Raw genomic sequence first — 24783 nt, 5'->3', positions numbered from 1 at the left:
TAAGAATTATATAGATTTATTTAAGGAAAATTTTTAAACTTTAATGAATTATGTTAAAAAACACTTTCTATTGGTCGCCTCTCTCTTTATCACTGACTGGCTGAATTAATTCTATTAAAATAAATATCTTACCTAAATTTATATACCTTTTTCAAGCAGTGCCTGTTTTTATTCCTAAATCTTTTTTTGACTCTTGGGATTCAATTCTTTCTTCCTATATATGGAAGAATAAAAAACCTCGAATAAATAAAGCTCACCTTCAAAAAACCAAACAGAATGAAGGCTTTGCCTTACCCAATTTTAGGTTATATTATTGGACAGTTAATATACGAAATATTACGTTCTGGATATATTATATTAACCATGAGAATTGTCCTATATGGGTCTCTTTGGAAGTCAACTTTGTTATGAAATTTTCCATTATTTCTGTACTTGGATCCTCACTTCCTTTATCTTTAAATAAACTAACTGACAACATGGTGGTCAAACATACTTTGAGGATTTGGGTACAGTTTAGAAAACATTTTGGTTTATTGAGATTCTCACTCTCGAGTCCCATCTTTCCCAATTGTTTTTTTAAACCATCTATAATTGACTCATCTTTTAAAGAATGGCATAGATTAGGTATTAAACGATTTCAGGATTTGTTTGATGGAGGGAAATCTCTCTTCTTTTGTGCAACTTTCAACGAAATTTAACCTTTCCAAAACCCACTGTTTTTTTCGACACTTACAGATTAGAGATTTTTTAAGATCTCAATTACATACATTTCCTACAAGTCCAGATAAGAATATAATAGATACAATTTTTAACCTGAAACCCTTTGACAACGGTTCAATATCTTACATTTACTGTGTGCTGTTGGGACTGAAAAAGGCCTTTTTAGATAAAATTAAAGGAGACTGGGAAAAGGATTTACAGATTTTCATATCCGAAGAGAGCTGGAAGATTATTTTAAAATTGATTAATTCTTCATCATTATGTGCTCATCATTCTTATTACAATTCAAAGTGGTACATAGAATTCATATGTCTAAAGACAAGCCCTCTCGTTTCTACGCAGATATTTCCCCTTACTGTGATAGATGTACTAATGGAGTGGCCACACTAATTCATGTGTTTTGGACATGTCCGAGCCTTGAAAAATTCTGGAAAGATGTATTTCAAACTTTTTCTGTACTTTTCAATGTTATTTTTAAGCCCAATCCCTTGACTGCCATGTTTGGTATTGTTGAGGATAGTGCTACAAAACTGAAGCCATCTAATTTGTGGGTATTGGCCTTTATGTCTCTTACGGCCAGGAGGGCGATCTTGCTCAAGTGGAAGGAGGCCACCCCGCCCACTCATGCCCAATGGCTATCTGATGTTATGTTATGCCTTAATCTAGAGAAGATTCGTTGTTCGATTTCTGATTCTAAACATGATGTTCTAATGTTATGGGGACCCTTTCTGAATTATTTTCATTATCTTTGAACTGTTATTAAAAAGTATGGATCTGAGCCATTATTATTATATTATTATATAGTAAGGTTTTTTTCTTCTCTTTTTTTTTGAACCAACCAGCTCATTTTGGTAGTGGGAGTAGATTTTTTTTAATAAAATGAAATTATTTTATTTCATTTCATGATTCAATCTTTTTTTCTACATGATTGATTTGGAATATGGGATACTGTGATCATATTACTGTGATTTAAATGTAATGTAATTTGTATTATTTACTTGTATCCTTATGAATTTTGTATCTGCATTCATGCAATTTATACAATATTAATAAAAATATTGAAAGAAAAAAAGAATAGAATTCCAAAATAACAGAAGGTGGCTATTTACCCAAATGCAGAAGCAAAGTTTTTTTTTTAAAAACTAAGAAACTGACCAAATGTATTCCTGTAGGACACAGGAAACAAAATAAATTATTTTGGGAACAACATGCAAAATGCTGGAGGAGCTCAGCAGGGTAGGCAGCATCTGTGGAAAAGAGTAAACAATCCACGTTTTAGGCCGAGACCCTTTGTCCTGATGGTCTCGGCCCAAAATGACCACTGTTTACTCTTTTCCATAGATGCTGCCTGGGCTGCTGAGTTCCTCCAGCATTTTGTGTGTTGCTTGGATTTCCAGCATTTGCAGATTTTCTCTTGTTTGTGATAAATTAGGAAAATTTCATTTGGAACTTTATTCTGAACAGATCATTAAAATGGATGACCTTGGGTGTATACATGGCATCATCTTTATCAACTGGATGATGCATAAAATTTTCTACATAAAGAAAAGTTCCAGACCACATTCATTAGAATAATTACATACACAGAGGTGAGACTCACCGCAACTTCACATTTTGACCAGTGTACGATTCATATGGCTTCTCTACATGTGTAAACTCAAAGTCAAATGTTTGGGATTGTGTCATCTCACCAGGTCGGGCCAGATCTTTAACCAGAGATACAAACTCATGGTGATTTCCTCGATCATAGTACAGCTCTATTAAGAGAAAGAATGTGTGTTAAAACTGTACAATATCCAAATCATTCCACAACTGTTCCACTTTCCTTCATGAAGGCACCAATGCTACATTTAGAAAATCCACTAAAGAGGAAATTAGTTCCATGCTTTTCTTAATTTTCTTCATTTCTATCACCTCTTCAGGTACAGCTTTGCAATTTAGTTCACTCTGCAAGTAGTCTTCACAGTAATCTTTCAGCATCTTATAATTATTTTCTCTTTATAAATTTCTGACATCTGTCATCAGTAGTGTCCCAGATAGCAACCAGCTTTACCAATCTTCACAAACCTTAAGTATTAAAATGAAATTCATGGTACAGTGCCAGTGCTTCCAATTCCATCAAGAGTTATGTCATAGATTTCAAATTTCTTTCTGATGACAAGCCATCAATCTGAAATGACTTTCTCACAACTGACGTCTCATCTGTCAAGACCTTCAGTATTTTCTGCTTTTAGTCTGTGCAAAAGTCTTAGGCACCCTAGATGTTTTTTCTCATTGCATGGTTTTTCTGATTTGTTTAAGCCATAAAAGAGAGATAGGGCCATTGTCAGAGTGGGAACTTGGGAGGCTTTGACGAGAAAAGGCAAGAAAGGTAGGTATTTCTTTTTGTTATTACTGATTTGGTCTTAGTTGCCCATAGTACAGTGCAGGCAGGATGGCAGTGGAATGCTCCTCCTGTAGGATGTGGGAATTCATGGAACCTCATGGTCCCCGATGACGACATCTGCGGCAAGTGCAGCCAACTTCAGTTCCTGAACGACCACATTAAGGAGCTGAAGTTGGATGAACCAAGGATGATCCGACAGGCAGAGCAATTGATAGATAAAACTTTTGAGCAGGTGGCTACACCCAGAGTGCAGAATTCAGGGAGTAGATGGGTGAACACCAAGAGGTAAAGGAAAAAAAGACGACAGTGCAGGGTCCTCTGTGACCATTCCCCTCAGCAACAGGTATACCCCTTTGGATACTGATGAGGGGGATAAACTATCTGGGAAAGACAACAGCAGCCAGACCAATAGCACTGTGGTCGGCTCTGAGCCTCAGATGGGTAGGGTGAAGTCAGGGGGAGCAATAGTCATAGGGGACATATGGGAAAGACAGGAGATTCTGTGGGAGCAAAAGTAACGCAGATAGTGTGTTGCCTCCCCAGTGCTAGGATGTCTCTGAGCGGTTAGAACATAGAAAATCTACAGCACATTACAGGCCCTTCGGCCCACGTGGTGCTGAACAGTCACCTGGGACTGTAGTCCCTGGAATTCAGAAAGATGAGAGGAAATCTTAAACAAACATAAAAACTATGAAAGGGATAGGAAAGATAGACGCAGTAAAGTTGTTTCCACTGGTAGGTGAGACAACTAGGGGACATAGCCTCAAGATTTGGGGGAGTAAATTTAGGACAGAGATGAGGAGGAACTGCTTTCCCCAAAGAGTGGTGAATCTGTGGAATTCTCTGCCCATTGAAGCAGTGGAGGCTACCTCAGTAATTATATTTAAGGCAATGTTGGATAGATTTTTGCATAGTAGGGGAATTAAGGGTTATGGGGAAAAGACAGGAAGGTAGATTTGAGTCCATGGCAGATCAGCCATGAACTTATTGAATGGCAGTGCAGGCTCGACAGGCCAAATGGCCTTCTGCTCCTATTTCTTATGCTCCGATGTAACCTACTCTAGAAGCTGCCTAGAATTTCCCTACCACGTAGCACTCTATTTTTCTAAGCTCCATGTACCTATCAGAGAGTAGAGCAGAAATCCATAAATACCTTATTAATTTCATAAGGATCTACTGTTTCAGTTCTATCAGGTCTTCGTATTTTCAGGATCTGTCTTCTAGCCATATTTGCTTTTAACTGACGAGCTAATAATTTGCCTGACTTGTCTCCATGTATATAAAATTGGTTTTTGGATTTAAGAAGTTGCTGTTCAATGGGAAAAGTCAAATGCAAACCATGCTGTGCTTGGAGTTCTACTCTTTCCTAAGACTAAGGAGCTGGTGGTAGACCTGAGGACAGCTAAGGTACCGGTGACCCCTGTTTCCATCCAGGGGGTCAGTGTGGACATGGAGGATTACAAATACCTGGGGATATGAATTGACAATAAACTGGACTGGTCGAAGAACACTGAGGCTGTCTACAAGAAGGGTCAGAGCCGTCTCTATTTCCTGAGGAGACTGAGGTCCTTCAACATCTGCCGGACGATGCTGAGCATGTTCTACGAGTCTGTGGTGGCCAGTGCTTTCATGTTTGCTATTGTGTGCTGGGGCAGCAGGCTGAGGGTAGCAGACACCAACAGAATCAACAAACTCATTCGTAAGACCAGTGATGTTGTGAGGATGGAACTGGACTCTCTGACGGTGGTGTCTGAAAAGAGGATGCTGTCCAAGTTACATGCCATCTTGGACAATGTCTCCCATCCACTACATAATGTACTGGGTGGACACAGGAGTACATTCAGCCGGAGACTCAGTCCACCGAGATGCAACACAGAGCATCGTAGGAAGTCATTCCTGCCTGTGGCCATCAAACTTTACAACTCCTCCCTTGGAGGGTCAGACAGTCTGAGCCAATAGGCTGGTCCTGGACTTATTTCCTGGCATAATTTACATATTACTATTTAACTATTTATGGTGTTATTACTATTAATTATTTATGGTGCAACTGTAACAAAAACCAAATTCCCCCCGGGATCAATAAAGTATGACTATGACTATACTATGATTATGACTATAAAGAGATCTTCACTAGGCATTACTGAATAAACTTTATCTATTTCTTTAATCCTATTAGAAATCAGTAAAAGTTCCGCCTTAGTTTTCCTTCTTAAACGTACTATGAAATTCTGTCCCCTAAGATTTCATCACATCCCAAATAACCAAATTTGACATTCCTTCAGTTGTACTTAATTCAAAAAAAAAAGAAATTTGCTCTTTAATAAAATTTACAAAAGTTGAATCTTGTAACAATGAAACACTAAATCTCCACTGCGGTATCTGAATATTATCAGAAAACTTCCAAGTTAGTTTCCTAGGTGCATGATCCGACAACGCAATCACATCATACGCACACTCAGCAACAAAAGGCACCAATCCTGTGTCCAACACAAAAATAATCAATTCTTGAATATTTATGGTATACATGTAAAAAAAAGAAAAATTTTTCTCTTTAGGATATTTAAATTTCCAAATATCCACCAAACCCATATTCTAAAAAAAAGAATTAATACAAGTCGCAGCTTTATTAGGAAGTGACGGATTGGTGGACGATCTGTCAATCGACGGATTGAGACAGCAGTAAAAGTCACCGCCCATTATCAACTTATATTCATTTAAATTTGGCAATACAGTAAATAGCTTCTTAAAAAATTCAGGGCCATCTATATTAGGTGCACATACACACACCGAAGCCACCTTTTGACCACATAACAGACCAGTGACAATTAAATATCTTCCAGTTAAATCAGTAACAGTATTAAAATGAACAAAGGGGATTTTAGAATTAATAAAAATAGATATCCCTCTTATTTTATTTACTGATAAAGAATGAAATAAAGGTCCCTTCCAAAATTTAAAAAAAGTGATTTTCATCCTGCCTGTGGATACGAGTCTCCTGCGCAAAATAACTGCATGAAGTGTTTTTAATTTTTTACAAATCTTTCGCCGCTTAATAGGTTGGTTCATACCGTTTAAATTACAAGAAATTATATTAATTTTATTAAGATCCATATTTAAAGTTTAATTTTAAAATTTTATAAAGTAATCTAATGTGCAAGCGCAAACTAACTAGGAAGAAAGGGCGAAGCATGACTCGATCAGAAAGAAAAGCAAGATGATTGACAAAGAAAAACCCCTCAGGACTGCCCAGTCAAAAAAAAACTAATCTAATAGACCCACCCTCCTCCACTGGAAACCCAGAAACCATCCAATAGGCAGACAGCATGTTATTCTAATAACCTTTAACCCATCTCCAGATAGCAGCCCCTGCTTACAAAGTAAAACGTTACCACCACCAAAAAGACATAACAAAGAATACATATAGTAAACAGATTACAAATACTTTCATATTATGTTTAACAATGTTTAAGACCGAATTAACGATGGCCATCTTAAATCCATTTAAAATACGTAGCCATGTATTTAAAAGGATAAATCCAAGCAACTAATATACTACAACTAATATTAAAGACTTACAAATCAAAGAGAAAAACAAGTAAATATATGTTAAATTCAAAACTACATTAACTGTTAAAGCAAACAACAACAGATCTAAGTGAGTCAACCAAGTTCGTGTCTGGGCATTCATAAAACGTGGAGCGGACTTTCATCGACAGTGTTACAAACAACTCCCAGCTAAGGATCAACTTTTCAAATTGCTTACGAAGTGGACTTAAACTCTTTTAAAAATTTCCAACCGTCTTCTGGAGAGTCAATCCGTTTTATACGAGCATTGGGTAGAGTAATCATCAGATGAGTCAAATAACGTAGAGACAGGCGACAGTTAATTTTAAAAAGTTCCGCCATAACTTCCTGATATTTAATTCTTTCAGCATAAATCTCTGGTGTAAAATCTTCAACTATACGAATCTTAACTTCGTTATAAATTAGCTTATCCTTTTTCCTTGCATTCCGAATAGCTTCTTTGGTTGTAAAATAATGCAAACACAGGATTACAGGACGTGGTTTCGTTTTGGCTGAAGGCTTAGGATGTCGAATTCAGTGGGCTCTGCCCAATATCAGACAGGCTTCGAGAATGTCACTAAAGAGTGAATATAACATGTTTGGAAAAAAAACTTCTAATGGCTCACCGGTTTCCGTATTTTCAGGCAAACCCAGTAAGCATAAATTCATCCTGCGATTTCTGCTTTCCAGATCAATTGTTTTCTTAATTCTTGATAATTCTGAAGTAATCTCATTAATTTTCTTTTCCATAAAAGACATCTTCAAATCCTGCTCTTTAATAGTTTGATTCATTAACTCCAGTTTCCTTTCAATTCTATGAGTGCTCTGCTTAAGCGTCTGATAGCGATCTACCAGATTCTTCAAAGTTTCCTGAACAGCGAGAATTATTTTTCCAAGCATTTCATTAGCGTTCGTCAATTTATCGATTTTGGTATCCACTGTACCGATCTTCACATTAATAGCTTCTATTAAAGACAGCATTCTTTCTGAAGTAGAAACTTCCTCTGATTTGTTTGTTGAGCTTCGGGAAGAGTTTTGCCACTTCTTAATTCAGTTCCAGATCGACTATCAGCCATTGTAATTAAATCGTAAATCCTTCAGCAAATATAATAAATCTTCAAACTTAACATGAATCTAGCAGTGGAAACTAAGTTGTGAAATATGAAGCTATGACAAAAACGTCTTCCTCCATACGCTGCCAAGTGGAGACTCTCACATAAGCACCTACCACCCTGCACTGAAGACCACTAGGGCCCCACTTACATCGTCAGACACAGTCTAAGCACAGGGTACTCAAGTAAGTAACACCTGTAGCAAGGTGAAACTGTTTGTTACTGTGGTTCAAAATGCTTTCCAAGAAAAGTTGACATCGAAGATCAGATATTCAACGATAATTGGAAAGAGATGTCACACAGAGAAAAATATGACAAGTACGCAGGACGACTCAGAACGCAAAAGGTAAACGAGCTTGAAGCAGCTCTGAAAAAACAGCAGTGTTCACCAAAAGTCGGGAGACTCATGATGGAGCTGTCAAGGTCAGCTATATTATTGCCAACAAAATAGCCGCCGCATCGAAGCCATACTCAGAGGGGGAGTTCATCAAAGCATGCATGCTGACAGCGGCTGAGTTGGTGTGCCCGAAGAGACAGGCTTTAGGTAATATCAGCTCGTCAAGGAATACTGTGGCAGAGAGAATCGGGGACCTTGCAGGGGATTTGAGCAGTCAACTAAGAGACAAAGTGAAGTCATTTGAAGGGTCTCGGCCCGAAACGTCGACTGTACCTCTTCCTAGAGATGCTGCCTGGCCTGCTGTGTTCACCAGCAACTTTTATGTGTGTTGCTTGAAATTCCAGCATCTGCAGATTTCCTCGTGTTTGCAAAGTAATTTATTGCCTGCTCTATTGCAATTGATGAGAGCACTGACGTGACTGATGTAGCTCAGTTGGGAATATTTATTCCTGGTGTTGATACACCTTTGACCGTCACCAAGGAGTTTGCGGAGATGGTGGCCATGACAATGTAGGGGATTTGTGAGGAAGGATAGGCAGGTGATAGAGCAAAGACGCACTCAGCCAGATGGTTTGATTTGTGTATTTTAATGCAAGGAGTATCATAAATGTAACGCTTAGGGCTATCGACTCACGTTTGTCTAGGGGAAACCCTGTCCACCCGCCAAACCGTGTCTCACATTTGCGTAGATGCTGTGTAATGCACCCCGGTACAAACTCACACATAAAATATCAGACAGCACACAAGGTACGATTAACTGATTACACTTTATAAATCTTAATGTGACTATGTGGTTAATAGAGATACAAATACAAAAGGAAAAGAAAAAGGTGCCAAACTTATCAGAGTTCAACCAATTCGTGCACAACCATTGGAGCTCAATTAACAGAGTCTTCTCTCCACCATTTAATCTCCTCCAAACTCTGACCCTCCGACTGGGACCAACCATGGTGGTCTACCAGAGCGCGTCCAGCACATCCTTCCTCTTCGTTCCTCCTTGCTGAAAACCCCCAAGCTCACGCAAACTAACAGCTTTCACACAGAAAGAATAACATCTCCTCCATTGGTTAGCAAATGAATACAAATCCAGTTATCACTAATTATAACCCAAACATGTTGCTACAGAGAACCTTACTTCATCAGTTAACATTACAGAGAAGCCATTTCATTATTAGCAGTTAATATTACTGAGAACCTACATAAACAGGGTGGATAAACTGGAAGCGTGGATCAATATGTGGAACTATGATGTTGTGGCCATTAGAGACTTGGATGTCTCAGTGGCAAGACTGGCTGCTGAGTGTGCTGGGCTTTAGATGTTTCAAAAAGGACAGTGAAGGGGGCAAAAGAGGAAGGGCGTGGCATTGCTAATCAGGGGTAGTATCACTGCTACAGAAAAGGAGGAAGTCAGGGAGGGATTGTCTACTGAGTTAGTGTCAGTGGAAGTCAAAAACAGGAAGAGGGTAAAAATTCTACTGGATTTTTAAAAAAAAATAGGACCCTCCCCCCCCCCCCAATAGTAACAGAGGACATTGAGTAGATAAGGTGGCAGATCTGGAATGGCGCAATGATAATAGGGTTGTTGTGATGGGTGATCTTAACTTTCCTGATATTTCCTTAGAGCAAGGGGTTTGGATGGAGTGGAGTTTGTTAGGTGTTCAGGAAGGTTTCCTGACACAATATGTAGGTAAGCCAACTAGAGGAGAGGCTGTACTTGATCTGGTATTGGGAAATGTATCTGGTCAGGTGTCAGATCTCTCGGTGGGAGAGCACTTTGAAGGTAGAGATCACAACTCTCATCTCCTTCACCATAACGCTGGGGCAGACAATTTGGGAAAACATTTAATTGGGTAGGGGGAAATATGACGATATTCGGCAGAAACTTGGGAGCAGATATTCTCAAGGAACTGCATGGCAGAAATGTGGCAAATGTTCAGGGAACATTTGCATAGTGTTCTGCATAGGTATGTTCCATTGAGGCAGGGAAAGCATGGCAGGGCAAGAGAACCATGCTGCACAAAGGATGTAGAAAATCTAGTTAAGAAAAGAAAAGCTAAAGGTTCAAGAAACAGAGCTCTAGAAAATTACAAGGTTGTCAGGAAGGAGCTCATGTATGAAATTAGGAGAGCTCGGCAGGACCATGAGAAGGCCTTGGCAAGCACGATTAAGGAAAACCCCAAGGTATTCTACAATTATGTAAAGAGCAAGAGGATAAGCTGTGTGAGAATAGAGCCAATCAGGTGCGATAGTGGAAACGTGCATGGAGTTGGAGGTGATAGTGGAGGTACTTCATGAATACTTTGCTTCAGTATTCAAAGGGAAAAGGACCTTGCCAATTGTGGGATGACTGAAACGCTTGAGCATATAGACATTAAGAAAAGATGATACAGTTCCAGGTTCTTAAATGGTTAAATTCCTGGGTCTTAAAGGAGCAAATCCAGGTTCTTAATTTATTAAATCCCTGGGTCCTAATGAATTCTACTCCAGTTTTGTTAAATTAATAAATCACTGTGTAAAATGGACTCAATTCCAGGTTCAAACAGGAGACAATTTGCCTGCAGAAGAGCTGGAGAGCACTACGTGGATGAGTGTCTGCAGCCAACAGTGAAGAACGGAGGAGGTTCCCTGCAGGTTTGGAGCTGCATTTCTCTAAATAGAGTTGGTGATCTGGTCAGAATTAATGGAATTCTCAATCCTCTCATCCATCACACAATACCATCAGGGAGATACCTGATTTGTCCCAACTTCATTCTGCAGCAGGACAATGATCCCAAACACAGGGCCAAAGTCAAAGAACTACCTTCATAGAATGTCTTCCATGATGAGGATGTCTCCGAGTTCATGGATGGAGTCAGGTGGTTCATCTGGAAGTGCATCGATGATGTTGTTTCCCCAGAAGTTGGTCAGGGTCTTCCCAAACCAGTGTAACCCTCAGGCTGGGCCAGCACATGCTTGTCTAGGGGAAGACAGCCCCTGGCCCTGCCAAACTGAGAAATCTCCTTTGTGTGGATGCTGCGTGATGTGTTGCCCGGTTACAAACCTGCACTGCAAAATATCAGACACTACACCATATGCAATTAAACGATTGAACTTTATAAACCTTAATCTGAATATTGGGTTAGTAAAGAAAATAAAAAGAAAATGGGCTCATTTTAAGGAAAAAGTCAAAAGTGCACATTGGAGCTCACTGATACGGCCATTCCTCAACCATTGACCTCCTCTGTGCGTCGATGACCTTTGGACCCTTGCTCCCAGTCCACTCTGTCTGGTGATCTACCAGCTCCCTCCACACGCATCTTCCTTCATCTCTTGCCAACAAAAGACCACAAAATCCCTGCTCCCAGACCCACAAGAAAGAACAACACCCCGCTCATTGGCTAACATACATTCCAAAGGCCTCGTTAACTCTAGTCATAACCCAAACGTTGCTGCTACAGACTTTAGCAGTGGAACACTACAGAGCGGCCATTACATTAGCAATGAAACCTTACAGCGCATTACACCAGAAACCCTGGATCAATAGTTCCATGCGAGCAGCAGTTACCGAGTGACAGAGCTTACACTGCCGGCAATCTGTGGGAGCGCAAGAAAAGCAGTTACAATCTGCGCAAAGCTATGACGGCTGCAAAACAACAATACAGAGACAAGATTAAGTCAAGATTCATAACGAATAGCACACGTGACTTGTGGCGAGGGTTGCACACCATCACAGACTTCAAAGCCAAACGTAGTGGTGCCGCCAACATCGCGGCCTCTCTCCCAGATGAGCTCATCCTCTTTTACGCTTCATTGAATGTCACCAACACTGAGCCTCCGAGGAAAGCCACCGGTACAACCTGCAACATGTCATCTCTGAGGCTGAGATATGCAGATATTTCCAACGGGTGGACAGTCGCAAGGCTGCGGGGCCTGACGGCATCTCAGGGCGAGTACTTAAAATGTGCATAGTACAACTGGCAGGCGTGTCTACAAACATTTTTCACCTTTCCCTCTCCCAGTGTAGAGTGCCCTCCTACTTCAAATTATCCACCACTGTCCCTGTACCACTCACCTCAATAATAAGCAAATGCTTTGACAGGCTGGTCAAGGACTACATCTGCGGCTTGCTACCATCCAAACTGGATTCCCTACAATTCACCTACCAACACAACCGATCGACTGACGATGCAATAGCCACTGCTCTACTTACCATTTTTACACATCTGAAGAAAGATGCTTATGTGAGAATTCTGTTCTTGGACTAGTTCAACATTCAACACCATAATTCCATCCAGGCTCGACAGGAAGCTCAGAGACCTTGGTCTTCACCCTGCCTGGGTCCTGGACTTCCTGTCAGATCGCCGGCAGGTGGAAAAAGTGGGCTCTCTCACCTCTACACCTCTGACTCTCAAAGAAGCCCCTCAGGGCTGTGTACTAAGTCCCCTCCTTTACTCCCTGTATACCCATGACTGTGTCACCACCCACAGTTCTAATCTGCTAATTAAATTTGCCAACAACACTACAGTGATTGGCCTAATCTCAAAGAGGGAAGCCTACAGGGAAGAAGTTATCTCTCTGACACAGTGGTGTCAAGAAAACAGCCTCTCCCTCAATGTCGCAAAAACAAAGGAGCTGGTTGTGGATTACAGGAGGAATGGAGACAGGCTAACCCCTATTGACGTCAATGAATCTGGGGTTGAGAGGGTGAACAGCTTCAAGTTCATCGCCATCCATGTCACCAAGGACCTCACGTGGTCTGTGCACACCAGCTGTGTGCTGAAAAAGCACAACAACGCCTCTTTCACCTCAGTCGAGGAAGTTGGGTATGGGCCCCCAAATCCTAGGAACTTTGTACAGGGGCACAAATGAGAGCATCCTGACTGGCTGTATCATTGCCTGGTATGGGAACTGTACTTCCCTTAATCTCAGGACTCTGCAGAGAGTGGTGAATTCAGGACTTTTGTAATGACAGGTGTGTAAAAAAGGCCCGTAGGATCATTGGGGACCCAAGTCATCCCAAACACAATCTACTCCAGCTGCTACCATCTAGGAAACTGTACTGCAGCATAAAAGCCAGGACCAACAGGCTCCGGGACAGCTTCTTCCACCAGGCCAGACTGATTAACTCACATTGATTTGAGTGTATTTCTATGTTACACTGACTGTTCTATTTATTATAATTACTCTGATTGCACATTGCATATTTAGACAGACGTAAAGATTTTTACTCATGTATGTGAAGGATGTAAGAAATAAAGTCAATTCAAATCTTTGAAAAGAACAAGGATGGCAATAGATGGCACAGCCTCTACAGAGCCCTGATCTGAACATCACCAGGCTATCTGGAATTAGCTGGAGAGACAGAAGCAAGCAAGGCAGCCAAAGTCTGCAGAACTGTGGCAAGTTTTCCAAGATGCTTGGAACAACCAACCAGCCAATTTTCCTATTAAACTGCATGACAGCGAACCTAAGAGAATTGATGCAGTTTCGAAGGCAAAGGGTGGTCATACCAAATATTGATTTAATTTAGTTATTTTACTGTCTATATTAATTTTTTGATATTTAGAAACTTTTCATTTTTGAAAGCACCTTCGCTTTATTAATTTATTTTTCATGCTCCCGAGATGTTTTCCCACAGGCCTGTGTATACCCAGCTTATTAGCATACATCCAACCAAATTGAAAAAAAACTTTCTGATACACATTTGCGACCCACTTTCACAGATTTTGCAGGTTGGTGACCACCAGTTTGTCAGAGAGATTTTGTTCCTGAAATTTGCCTGCAGAATCTAAAATGAATAGTACATAAACATACACTCCTCCATAATTTGCAAACAACACCCTGACAGGACTCTGATGAAGGACATCTCAGCAGTCCAATAGTCTGATGATGGACATCTCAGCAGTCCAATAGTCAGGCATGACCTTTTGCAGCAGTTTCGTAAATAAAGCAATTTTAAAGATCGGTAAAGGAAAAATTAAACTTCACTCATGGCTGTCATGAATGTGTGTGCCATTGAGGACAAGAAATGGTGACAGTAGGTTGGCAGGAGTGGAGATGTGCAGTAAAATTCAAAGGTCTCCCAAACTTGGAGGTCGCATCAGATAATCACCTCAGCTCCTTTAAGTGCCTTGTCATTTGAACCTAGGATTATAGAAATAGATGCTATTTCACAGAGAAGCATTCAGAAACATTGGCTGTCAATTATGTCAAGAATTTCCAACGAACTTTGGGATGTGTTCATTCAAGTTTGCTCTACAGCAGCACAAGATTCCACCCAGTTACCATTTTGTACCTGGCTGCTAATTCCTGGCCCATTTCCCTGTTATTTCTGGGGAGTGACGAGGTCCCCTTATGCACAATGTTTTTGCCCACTACTTCAGTACTTTCCCAAGCATAAACAATCTGATTCATAGATCTAACACCACTTACAATAGAATACAACATTCTGGCCTCAAATACCAGCACCAACTCCAATAAAAGCTTTAACAATTGGCCAAGTCATCTAACTCAGTAGCTATTCAGCCACTTCCAATAAAGCCCTTAGTGTACTAGGATGTATTTAAATCGCCTACTCCCATCAACCTGTACCAGGACCAGAACCCTCCATAACCCTACTATCAACCATTCTAGAGCACCAGCGGTCACCAAATAGATTTCAATTCCTGCTGCTGTCTGTAAGGAGTACGTACATTCTCCCTGTGACTGCAAGGGTTTCCTCCAGGTGTTCTGGTTTCCTCCCACATTCCAAAGACATGTGAGTCGCAGGCATGTTCGGTTGGGGCTGGAAACATGGCAACACCTGTGGGCTAACTCCTGCACGTGCTCAGACTGTGCTGATCATTGATACAAAACAACATGCAGTGAATTTTGCTTCGATATTTTGACGTTTTACCAAGCTGACAGTACTCCTATAAAGCAAGATCATGAATATTTCAGGCCAAAATTACTTAGTGAGGGTACTTCTATTTTGCAATTCAGATTTTTTTCCAGTTGGGAGGGGGGAACACTCAGCAATCCTCCTGCAGACTTTTCATTTACTTTTGTTACCACTGTCATATACCAAACAGAATCAAAAACAAAGTTTAATAAATCTAATTCACATTAAAAAATTAGTTCTTCAGTATCAACATAATTTAAATTATTTTCGTGTAACTTGTCAAAAAAATGTGCTTCAGTAGATATTTGATTAAATGTTAAGGGCCTAAAGCAGTATACAATTAACTTGAAGCTCAAATCGAATGACTTGCCATTCGAGAATTGTTATCTATGATGTACACCGGGGGAAAAGAGGCCAAATGACGGTGACGATTAAAATAAGTATTCAAAGATACTGTTCACTGGCTAGAGCTCAAGATTAAAAGGAACTGTTGCAACTAAGGTGCCAAAAAGATAAACCCTGTTATTGTCTGGCTGGAATTATTCTCTGATAACTTTATTGCAGTCTGCAACAGCCAACGGGAACTTAAGGGTCATATAGTCAGAGAAATACAGCACAAAAAACAGGCTCTTTGGCCCATCTAGTGCCAAAACTATTTAAACTGCCTACTCCCATCAACTTGCACCAGGACCATAGCCCTCCATATCCCGACTATCTATATACCTATCCAAACTTCTCTTAAACAGTGAAATTGAGCTCACATACACCACTTGTGCTGGTAGCTCATCTCAAATGCTGAGCAACTGAACCTTCTTGACCAGCCTGCCATGTGGAACCTTGTCAAATGCCTTACTAAAGTCCATGTAGACAACATCCACTGTCTTGTCTTCAACCACTTTCCTGGTAACTTCCTCGAAAAACTATAAGATTGGTTAGACATGACCTACCATCCACAAAGTACAACCTTGCCAGAAAACAGTTGGTCTCAATCTACACTTGGCAGATCATTTCTGATACCATCAAAATTGGCTTTTCTCCAATTTAGAATCTCAACCCACGGACCGGACCTATCTTTTTCTATATTTACTTTGAAACAAATGGCACTGGGGACATTGGATAAGAAGTGTTCCCCTACACAAACTTCTGTCTCATCCCCTAATAGCAGATCCAGTATTGCACACTCTCTCGTTGGGATTTCTATGTACTGAAGGACACATTCCTGAACACATTTGACAAACTCTATCCCATCTAGTCCTTTCACAGTATGGGATTCCCAGTCAACAACCTTATGTTTCATACAACAGTCTGCAAACTCTTTACAAATTTGTTCCTCTAAATCCCCAGGACTTTTGGGTGGTCTGCAATACAGTCCCATTAACGTAGTAATATCTTACTTATTTCTCAGTTCCACCCATGACACCTCACTAGTTGAGTTCTCCAGTCTGTACTGACAGAGCACTGCCATGACATTTTCCCTGACTAGTAATGCCACCCCTCCTCTTTTAATCCATCCTGCTTTGTCATGTCTAAAACAACAGAACCCCAGAACACTGAAGTGTCATTCCTGCAACGAAGTCTCACTAATGGCTACATCATAATTCCAAGTGTTGATCTATGCCCCGAGCTCATATACCTTTCCTACGATACTTTTTTTTGCATCAAAATATACACAACTCAGGACACTAGTCACACCATGCTCAACCTTTTGATTCTTGACTTTGTCTGAGGTCTCACCAACAGCTTCCTCAACAACCTCTCCACGAACTGTTCTGATACTCTGGTTCCCATCCCCTTGCAACTCAAGTTCAACCCCCACCATGCAGCATTAACAAACCTTCCCACTAGGATATTAGTCTCCCTACAGGGATAATTTGCACAAGTCCAACCTTCCTTGAAAGAGAACACAATGACCCAAAAATTTTATGCCCTCCCTCCTACACAACTCCTTAACCATGTATTAAACTGTATAATCTTCCCAGTTCTGGTCTACCCAGCACATGGCACTGTAGCAATCCAAAGATCACAACCCTGGAGTCCCTGCCCTTTGCAGAACCTCATCACTTGTTTACCCATGTCATTGGTACCTACCTGGACCATGACCTCTGGCTGCTCACCCTCCCACTTATGAATGCCGAAGAGTCGATCTGAGATGTCCCGAACCCTGGCACCTGTGAGGCAACATACCATCTAGGAATCACGTTCTCACCCTCAGAACCTCCTGTCCGTTCCCCTAATTAACAAATCCCCTATCACTGCAGCTCTTCTATTCACCCGCCCCTTTCCTTTTGAGTTGCAGAACCAGACTCTGTGCTAGAGACCCAAATGCTGTCTTTACTCTGTTCAGTCATTCCCCAACAGTATTCAAAGGGAGGAGAGGAAAAAAAACACTTTACCTGGGGCTTTTTTGCACTGACGCCTTGAAGAGCCAAGGTCTCAAAATTACCACTCTAACGATGGTCACTGCACTGCCCCCGCCTACCTTTAATTTGCTTTTGCAAATAAACCCCAAACAGATTGGTTGCTGGTCAGAACTCAGAACTTCTGCACACAAGAGATAGTACAATGGGAAACTTGAGAGAAAGGAATGAAGAAAGTGGCAGAGTTTTTTTCCATGAGTTTATGAGAAAATCTCCACTATCCAACATTTTGAAAACGTCACAAGTACTGAATCCATTGTCAAAAGAGCACCTTCAACAACGATGATGAGTTGGAGTAAAGAGGAAGTGGAGCAGCTGGTGGATTGGTACGAGAAGAACAACCCAAGTTTGAACATGAAGAACAAGGAAATGATTGCGGACTTTAGAAAGATGCAGATGAACCACCCCCCTCTATACATACATGGCTCCTCCGTAGAGAGTGTTCAGCGCACTAAATTCCTCAGAGTTCACATCACAGATGACCTCACCAGATCTCTTAATATCACCTCACTGAACAAGGCACAGCAGCAGCTCCACTTCCTGAGAAAATTGAGCCAAATGAGGCCCCCTCCTCCACTCCCACAATCTTAATTGAATTGTACAGGAGCACAATTGAGAGCATCCTGACAAGCTGAATCTCCATCTGGCATTTAAAGTGTCACCATTTAATTTGTTCTGTAATTTATGCAGTTTATTTTGCTTATTTATCCACAATTCATTTGTAGATTTAATTCTTACTTGCTTAAGTTCTTGTTTTCTGTACTACTGTGTTTTACACCCTGGTCCAGAAAAAATTGTCTTGTCTGATGCCATACATGTATATAGTTAAATGACAATAAACTCGACTTCTTGAGCAAATCACAAATGGAGTTATGCATATATGGAGGAGAAATGGTAGATGGAGTTTAATCCAGTAAAAGTCTTTCAGATTATGGGAGGCATGGATAGGGTGGTTTTCTACAGGGCAGCAATAGCTAATACCAGATGACATCCATTTATGGTGAATGGAGGAAAGTTTAGGAGAAATGTCCGAAGTGTTTTTTTTAAAAAAACCAGAGTGGTTGGTGTCTTGAATTTGTTGTCTGGGATGGTGGTGAAGCAAACACAATAAGTGCTTGCAAAAAGCTGAGATAGACATATAATATGCATGAAATGAAGGATGTAGACATTTTATAGGCAGAAGGGATTAGTTTAGTGGGCATTTGATTATTAATTTAATTCATTTTACATAAGTTTGTGGGCTGAAAAGCCTGTTCTTGTGCTGAGTGAAAATCCCTGACTTCAGTAACTTGGCAGCTGAATACAAACCAGGAGGGGCGCAACAATGACAGAATTTATTTTAGGAGTAAGGTTTAAGATGCATTATCTGAAGACTGACATTGGCCAGTGAGCACTGGGGTGGTGAACGATAGGAATGGTAATGGCAGAATGATTCATGTTTACAGAAAGCAAGAGGCCAAATGCAGTGCAGGAGTGACAAATGCTCCAGATCACTCCATGTAACTTTTCAAATTGTTCTAAGCCTCCTTCCCTTCCGGCAGATAATAAAGAGAATGCATTGGAGACAACTATAGTTATTTAATACATTCAAAAAAGCTACAGTCGCAGTTAATTATTTACATTAGTTGAACCTATAGTCCAATGCTCAAACACGAGGAATTCTGCAGATGCTGGAAATTCAAGCAACACACATCAAAGTTGCTGGTGAACACAGCAGGCCAGGCAGCATCTCTAGGAAGAGGTAGAGTCGACATTTCGGGCCGAGACCCTTCGTCAGGACTAATTGTAGGAAGAGCTAGGAAGAGATTTGAAAGTGGGAGGGGGAGGGGGAGATCCAAAATGATAGAAGACCGGAGGGGGAAGGGATGGAGCCAAGAGCTGGACAGGTGATTGGCAAAGGGGATATGAGAGGATCATGGGACAGGAGGCCCAGGGAGAAGGAAAAGGGGGTGGGGGAGAGAAACCCAGAGGATGGGCAAGGGGTATAGTCAGAGGAACAGAGGGAGAAAAAGGAGAGAGAGAGAATGTGTGTATATAAATAAATAACGGATGGGGTATGAGAGGGAGGTGGGGCATTAGCGGAAGTTAGAGAAGTCAATGTTCATGCCATCAGGTTGGAGGCTACCCAGACGGAATATAAGGTGTTGTTCCTCCAGCCTGAGTGTGGCTTCATCTTGACAGTAGAGGAGGCCGTGGATAGACACATCAGAATGGGAATGGGATGTGGAATCAAAATGTGTGGCCACTGGTAGATGTTCAATTCCATTATGTAGTTGTGGGAAAGGGGTCAACGAGTTCGGCTAGAATCAAAACGCAGAATGTTATCATGGCCTTGCACCTGATTGTTAGAAACAGAAATCTACAGTACATTACAGGCCCTAAACGGCCCACAATGGTGAGCCGACCATGTACCCTACTCTACAAAATGTCCAGAATTTCCCTACCACATAGCCCTCTATTTCTCTAAGCTCCATGTACCCATCCAAGAGTCTCCTAAAATACCTTATTGTATCCGCCTTTACCACCGTCGTTGGCAGTGCACTCCACGCACCCACCACTGTGAAAAAAATCACCTGACATCCCCGCCCTCCTCTATAGTACTTCCAAGCACCCTAAAACTATGCCCCCTCGTGTTAGTCACTTCAGCCCTGGGAAAAAGCCTTTAACTATCCACATGATCAATTAGCCTGTCAGCCTGAACTTTCTGTAATGGTGCATTCTACATCCTGTTATTGTTTTTCCCTCACTGTACTGATGTGAAGTTTATACAGAGAGCAAAACAGAGTTTTTCACTGTACCTTGGTACATGTAACAAAATAATTCCAAGTGTTTTGTTCAGCGCGTTTAGAAGAAACGCTTACAAGCTCAATGAACTCTACTAGGTAAACATGACGCTTACATTCCAGTCACCTTCTTCAAAAAGGTACAAGGCAGCTCAAGACTTCCAGACACAAGTGCACAGCGCCCCGCGTTTAATATGCTGTTGCCAGAGGTCAAGTATTTTCCTACCGATCTGCCCGATGAACTCTACTTTAATCCCTTGGTGCTCGAACCTTTTGCCTGGATTCTTTAGGCTGACGTTCACCTTCCCGGACACTGTCTCTCCGTCGTAGAACAAGAAGTATTTTTCCTTCTTCCCGTCTTCAGTCTTATGTTCCACTTTTTTGCGGGTCTCGGCATCATTTAACACCACATCAATTTCCGCGCTCTGCCCAAAGCTGAAGAAGCTCATGATGTTCCCACAGGTCGGGGCGCCTGGTGACAGGGGAGGCCTTCAGCCAGGAAGGGAATGGGACAGGGACAGCAAACGATTCGGCTTGTTTTGAGGAAAGTGGCAAAGGCTTGGGGGAAGGGAAAACCTGAGATTGGACCAGTGTTGCCAGGCTGACTCCGAACCCGCTCGGCTTGGCTCTTCTCCCCTCCCAAAAAACTGGCCGGTCCTCAGCAACTACCACCTTTCCACTCACCGCGCATGCGCCCGCGCCCATATGCTAACGTTCCGTGATCCCTTCTAATGAGCATGCGCACGATTTAGCGGGCGCACATACGTTGACCGTCCCACCCATTCTCTTCTCCCCCACCCTCACTTTTCCCAATGCGCAGGCGCCGGCCGAGCCGTCATGTGACTATAAGACGTTTTCGTCTTTTTTTTTGCCTCCCCAGGACATCCCTCTCGACCACTGCTCAGATGAAGAATCAGGATTAAATACAACACCCCTCCCCCTCGCTTTCTGTTCCATCTCTATTTTCGTACCAAAAAAACTCACCGCGGAACCTATTGCGCATGCGTAGTTACCGCGAGAACTATAAATACTAAATATCTAAAATGAGGCAAAATAATAATTTGAGATTGTCTTATAAATAAATAGAGAACCGATGGTGAAATAGGAAAGCGTGTATTTTTTTCCTCCTGAATGTTACCGTTACTTCTTATGCGCAGTCGCGAAGTTTTGGCGGGAACTATGGCCGGAGTTGTGTTGCAGTCACTGCAGGCTTTCCGATTGCGGCAGATTACCCCAGGTAATGAAGGGAAAGGGGATGGTGATTAAGAGGTGTGAATGCAGGAGAGGAGTGGCGGTGGAATGAAATTACTTATTGCAAGGAAATGGAGGCTAGGAGCGAGTAACTTTAAGTTCTTTGGTATTATCATGTCAGAGGATCTGTCTTGGGATCAGCACTTAAGTGCATTCATAAAAAAGACAAACAGCTCTTCCACTTTGGGAAGTTTGCATAGATTCAGCGTGCCACTAAATACTTTGACACCAAAGCCCAGAAACGGAAAAGACAACAGAGTGGTGCAAACCAGTTCACAGGAAAAGCCCTCCCCACTATCTACAAAGAGCACTGCCACAAGAAAGCAGTGTCCATCATCAAAGACCCACCATCCAGGCCATGGTCTATTCTCGCTGCTACCACCGGGCAGGAGGGAGGTTAAGGAGCATTAAGTGTCACATCACCATGTTCAGGAACAGTTATTATGCTACAACCATCAGGGTCCTGAACCGAGTGGATAACTTCACTCACCTCAAAACTGAACTGATTCCGCAACCTATCGACTCACTTTCAAGAACTCTACAACTCATGTTCTCTGTATTTTTTCTGCACATTTTTTTCTTTTGCACGTTGTCAGTATTTATGTATAGTTTCTCACAAGTTTCATTGTATTTCTTTGATAATGTTACTTTGACAATAGGGAAACATGGGTTGGGGTTGGGGTTGGGGTTGGGGTGGGGGTAAGTGTGGAGCTTGGTCAGAAGGAGTGAAAGAGCGTTGGTGTGGAATTGCACCGGGCTCTGAGCATTGAGTATGGCTAGCTGGAGGAGCGAAGGGCAAATGCACAGAACAGCATCAGTTTGACATAGCAACCAGTATGAAAAAGTTATCCTGTTAGAGATAATCCAGTCACTGAAACTGGGGAACACGGGTCACTTTTCTAGCTGCTCAAATGACACTGACAATGTGACAGAATAAAGCCAACCGTGTTTAGTAAACTGGGAATAAGAGGCTGTGTACACTGAATACAACAGTGCACAGGTTTGAAGCCTGGATCACCTTTTCCGAGAGGGGCACAATTTGAACTTGGTCTATGGGAAAAACATTTGACAATTGAGACAAATCTCTGCACTGAAATGTTTATTTGAAAACATTTCCCCAATAATTAATGGCAACTATCCATGAGACAATAGACTAAAGTTTCTATGCACTGATCAGGTTTGAATAAATTTAGCATTCTTTTCATGCCTCCTCCCCTTGGGAAGAACCAGCCCATGAATATTTATTTCTCCACAGCATTACCAAGTATAAGAGACTAAGTATTCTTGCCTTACCTTTTTACTAGATGAGCTGCAGCAGTCTGTTCCATGTATATATGTAACAATTGGCCATGTGTGGACTACTGCAGGGATTTATGCAGGCAAGAAAACAAACGAAAAAATATGCAGATGCTGGAAATCCGAGCAACACACAAAATGCTGGAGGAACTCAGCAGGCCAGGCAGCGTGTAGGAAAAGAGTACAGTTGATGTTTCAGGCCAAAATGTTGACTGTACTCTTTTCCTAGATGATGCCTGGCCTGCTGAGTTACTCTAGCATTTTATGTGTGTTGCAAAGTTTTGCTTATGATGTGATTGGAAAAAATTTTATAAAAATGATGAAATTTAGCACTGAATGGGTTTTATGTTCCTTTGCTCCAATGACTTGCCATTGCAGTGAGGAATACGAGAAGAGATGTTGCCATTCATCCCCTTGCTTTTGAATGAGATTGTTGCCATTCTGTGGCCCACCTCCATCCATCTTTATTTGCAGTCCTGATGAAGGGTTTCGGCCTGAAACATCAACTGTTTACTCTTTTTCATAGATGCTGACTGGCGTATGAGTTCCTCCAGCATTTTGTGTGTATTACTTTGATTTTCACCATCTGCAGATTTTCTCTTGTGTGTATATTTATCCAAGTGTGTTAATTTTCAGCTTAAAATTAATAATTTACATGGCACCAAATGCACTCAGAGGAAGGGACTTGAATATATTTACCATTCTGTTTATGCAAAACAGTTTCTTGACTCAACTCCTGAAAGGCCTGGTACCAATGTTTACATTCTCCTTTGGTGTTAGGGTTCTTTTGGGCTTCTTTGTTTTGTGGCTGCCTGTAAGGAAATAAGTCTCAAGGTTGTATGATGTATACATTGATAATAACTGTACTTTGAATTTTGGTGTTTATTGGGGTAAATCAATTTGTTTTAACAATCTGAAAGTTTCATCAAAATAGATACCAAAGTAATTTTACTAAACTGGCGAGTCCAGAATTAAGATTCTTAGGGAACCTATGATTCAAGCTATAGACATTTTTAAGAAGTGAATGTGTTGTACTGCTCCAGAGAACAGGGTTTGCTCCTGACCATGGGTGCATCTATGCAGAAATTGCACGTTCTTCTTGTGTGACTTTCCCTGCATACCACCCATTTTGATCAATTCATTACAACAGCACAATGACCAAGAACAAGATAAAATAATAGAAATCAGAATAAAGTAGTAATACAGAGAAAGTGCAGTGCAGGTATACAGTAAGGTGCAAGAACACAATGAGGTAAATTGGGAGGTCAAGAGTCCATTTCATTGTATGTGGAAAATATTCAATGAACTTACAACAACGGGATAGAAGCTGTTGAGCCTGGCAGTACATGTTTTCAGGCCTTTATATCTTCTGTCTTGTGCGTTGATAATAATTGGTAAGGGTCAAAGGGGATATTATATATTTCTTTAGCCTCCCAAGAAAGGAAGCGCTTCTACTCATTTTGCCCAAGGAGGTGCTTGCAAAAGAATTCATAACCTCATTTGCTACTGTGTAATGAATAAATATTTTAAAGATGTAACTGTGTAATATATGTTTAAAAAGAACATAACCATGTACACCAGTATATTTAAATATATATTGCTATTGACCAAGTGATAATATATGGACAGTTTTCTCCTCATTCTTGTGATGCAATAACATTTCACTTCTCCTACTTTATGAAATTGTGCTGTCCAGTTGAGATCAGCAGAAGTATCTTTACTTGAAGATTTATGAATCTTTGGAATAACGTACTCCACAGAGCTGTATGTTCATTACTGAAGTCAACAGAATTTGAGACATGAAGGATATTAAGGGATATGTGGTTTTGTTATGATCATATTTGATGTCAAGCTTTAATCTGCTAACTAAATTTGCCAACGACACTACGTTGATTGGCCTTATCTCAAACAACAACGAGGAGACCTACAGGGAAGAAGTCATCTCTCTGACACAGTGGTGTCAAGAAAACAGCCTCTCCCTCAGTGTCACAAAAACAA

General features: G+C 41.2%; 2 protein-coding genes across 5 annotated transcripts in view; one reads left to right on the top strand and one right to left on the bottom strand.

Annotated features, from left to right (window-relative positions):
• The window catches only part of LOC134340999 (vacuolar protein sorting-associated protein 26B-like), a 64147-nt gene extending 43197 nt beyond the window's left edge, over positions 1-20950 (bottom strand). For 2 of the 3 annotated variants that reach the window (XM_063038677.1, XM_063038679.1), the window contains exons 1-2: positions 20465-20950; positions 2321-2477 (exon numbers count right to left, since the gene is read on the bottom strand). In XM_063038677.1, coding sequence (XP_062894747.1) covers positions 2321-2477; positions 20465-20687 — 380 coding nt within the window. In that variant the 5' untranslated portion in view covers positions 20688-20950. Of the gene's footprint in view, positions 1-2320; positions 2478-12368; positions 12629-20464 lie in introns of those variants that run through there. The other variant, XM_063038678.1, reaches the window with a different exon arrangement.
• Positions 20951-21413: 463 nt separating this feature from the next.
• Positions 21414-24783, top strand: part of ncapd3 (non-SMC condensin II complex, subunit D3) — a 228092-nt gene continuing 224722 nt past the window's right edge. Inside the window, exon 1 of one of the 2 annotated variants that reach the window (XM_063038384.1) lies at positions 21414-21475. In XM_063038384.1, coding sequence (XP_062894454.1) covers positions 21418-21475 — 58 coding nt within the window. In that variant the 5' untranslated portion in view covers positions 21414-21417. The remainder of the gene's footprint in view (positions 21476-24783) is intronic. The other variant, XM_063038385.1, reaches the window with a different exon arrangement.

The sequence above is a fragment of the Mobula hypostoma genome, chromosome X2, assembly GCF_963921235.1.
Source record: "Mobula hypostoma chromosome X2, sMobHyp1.1, whole genome shotgun sequence".
Taxonomy (NCBI): Eukaryota; Metazoa; Chordata; class Chondrichthyes; order Myliobatiformes; family Myliobatidae; genus Mobula; species Mobula hypostoma.
This window is presented reverse-complemented; position numbering and strand designations above follow the sequence as displayed.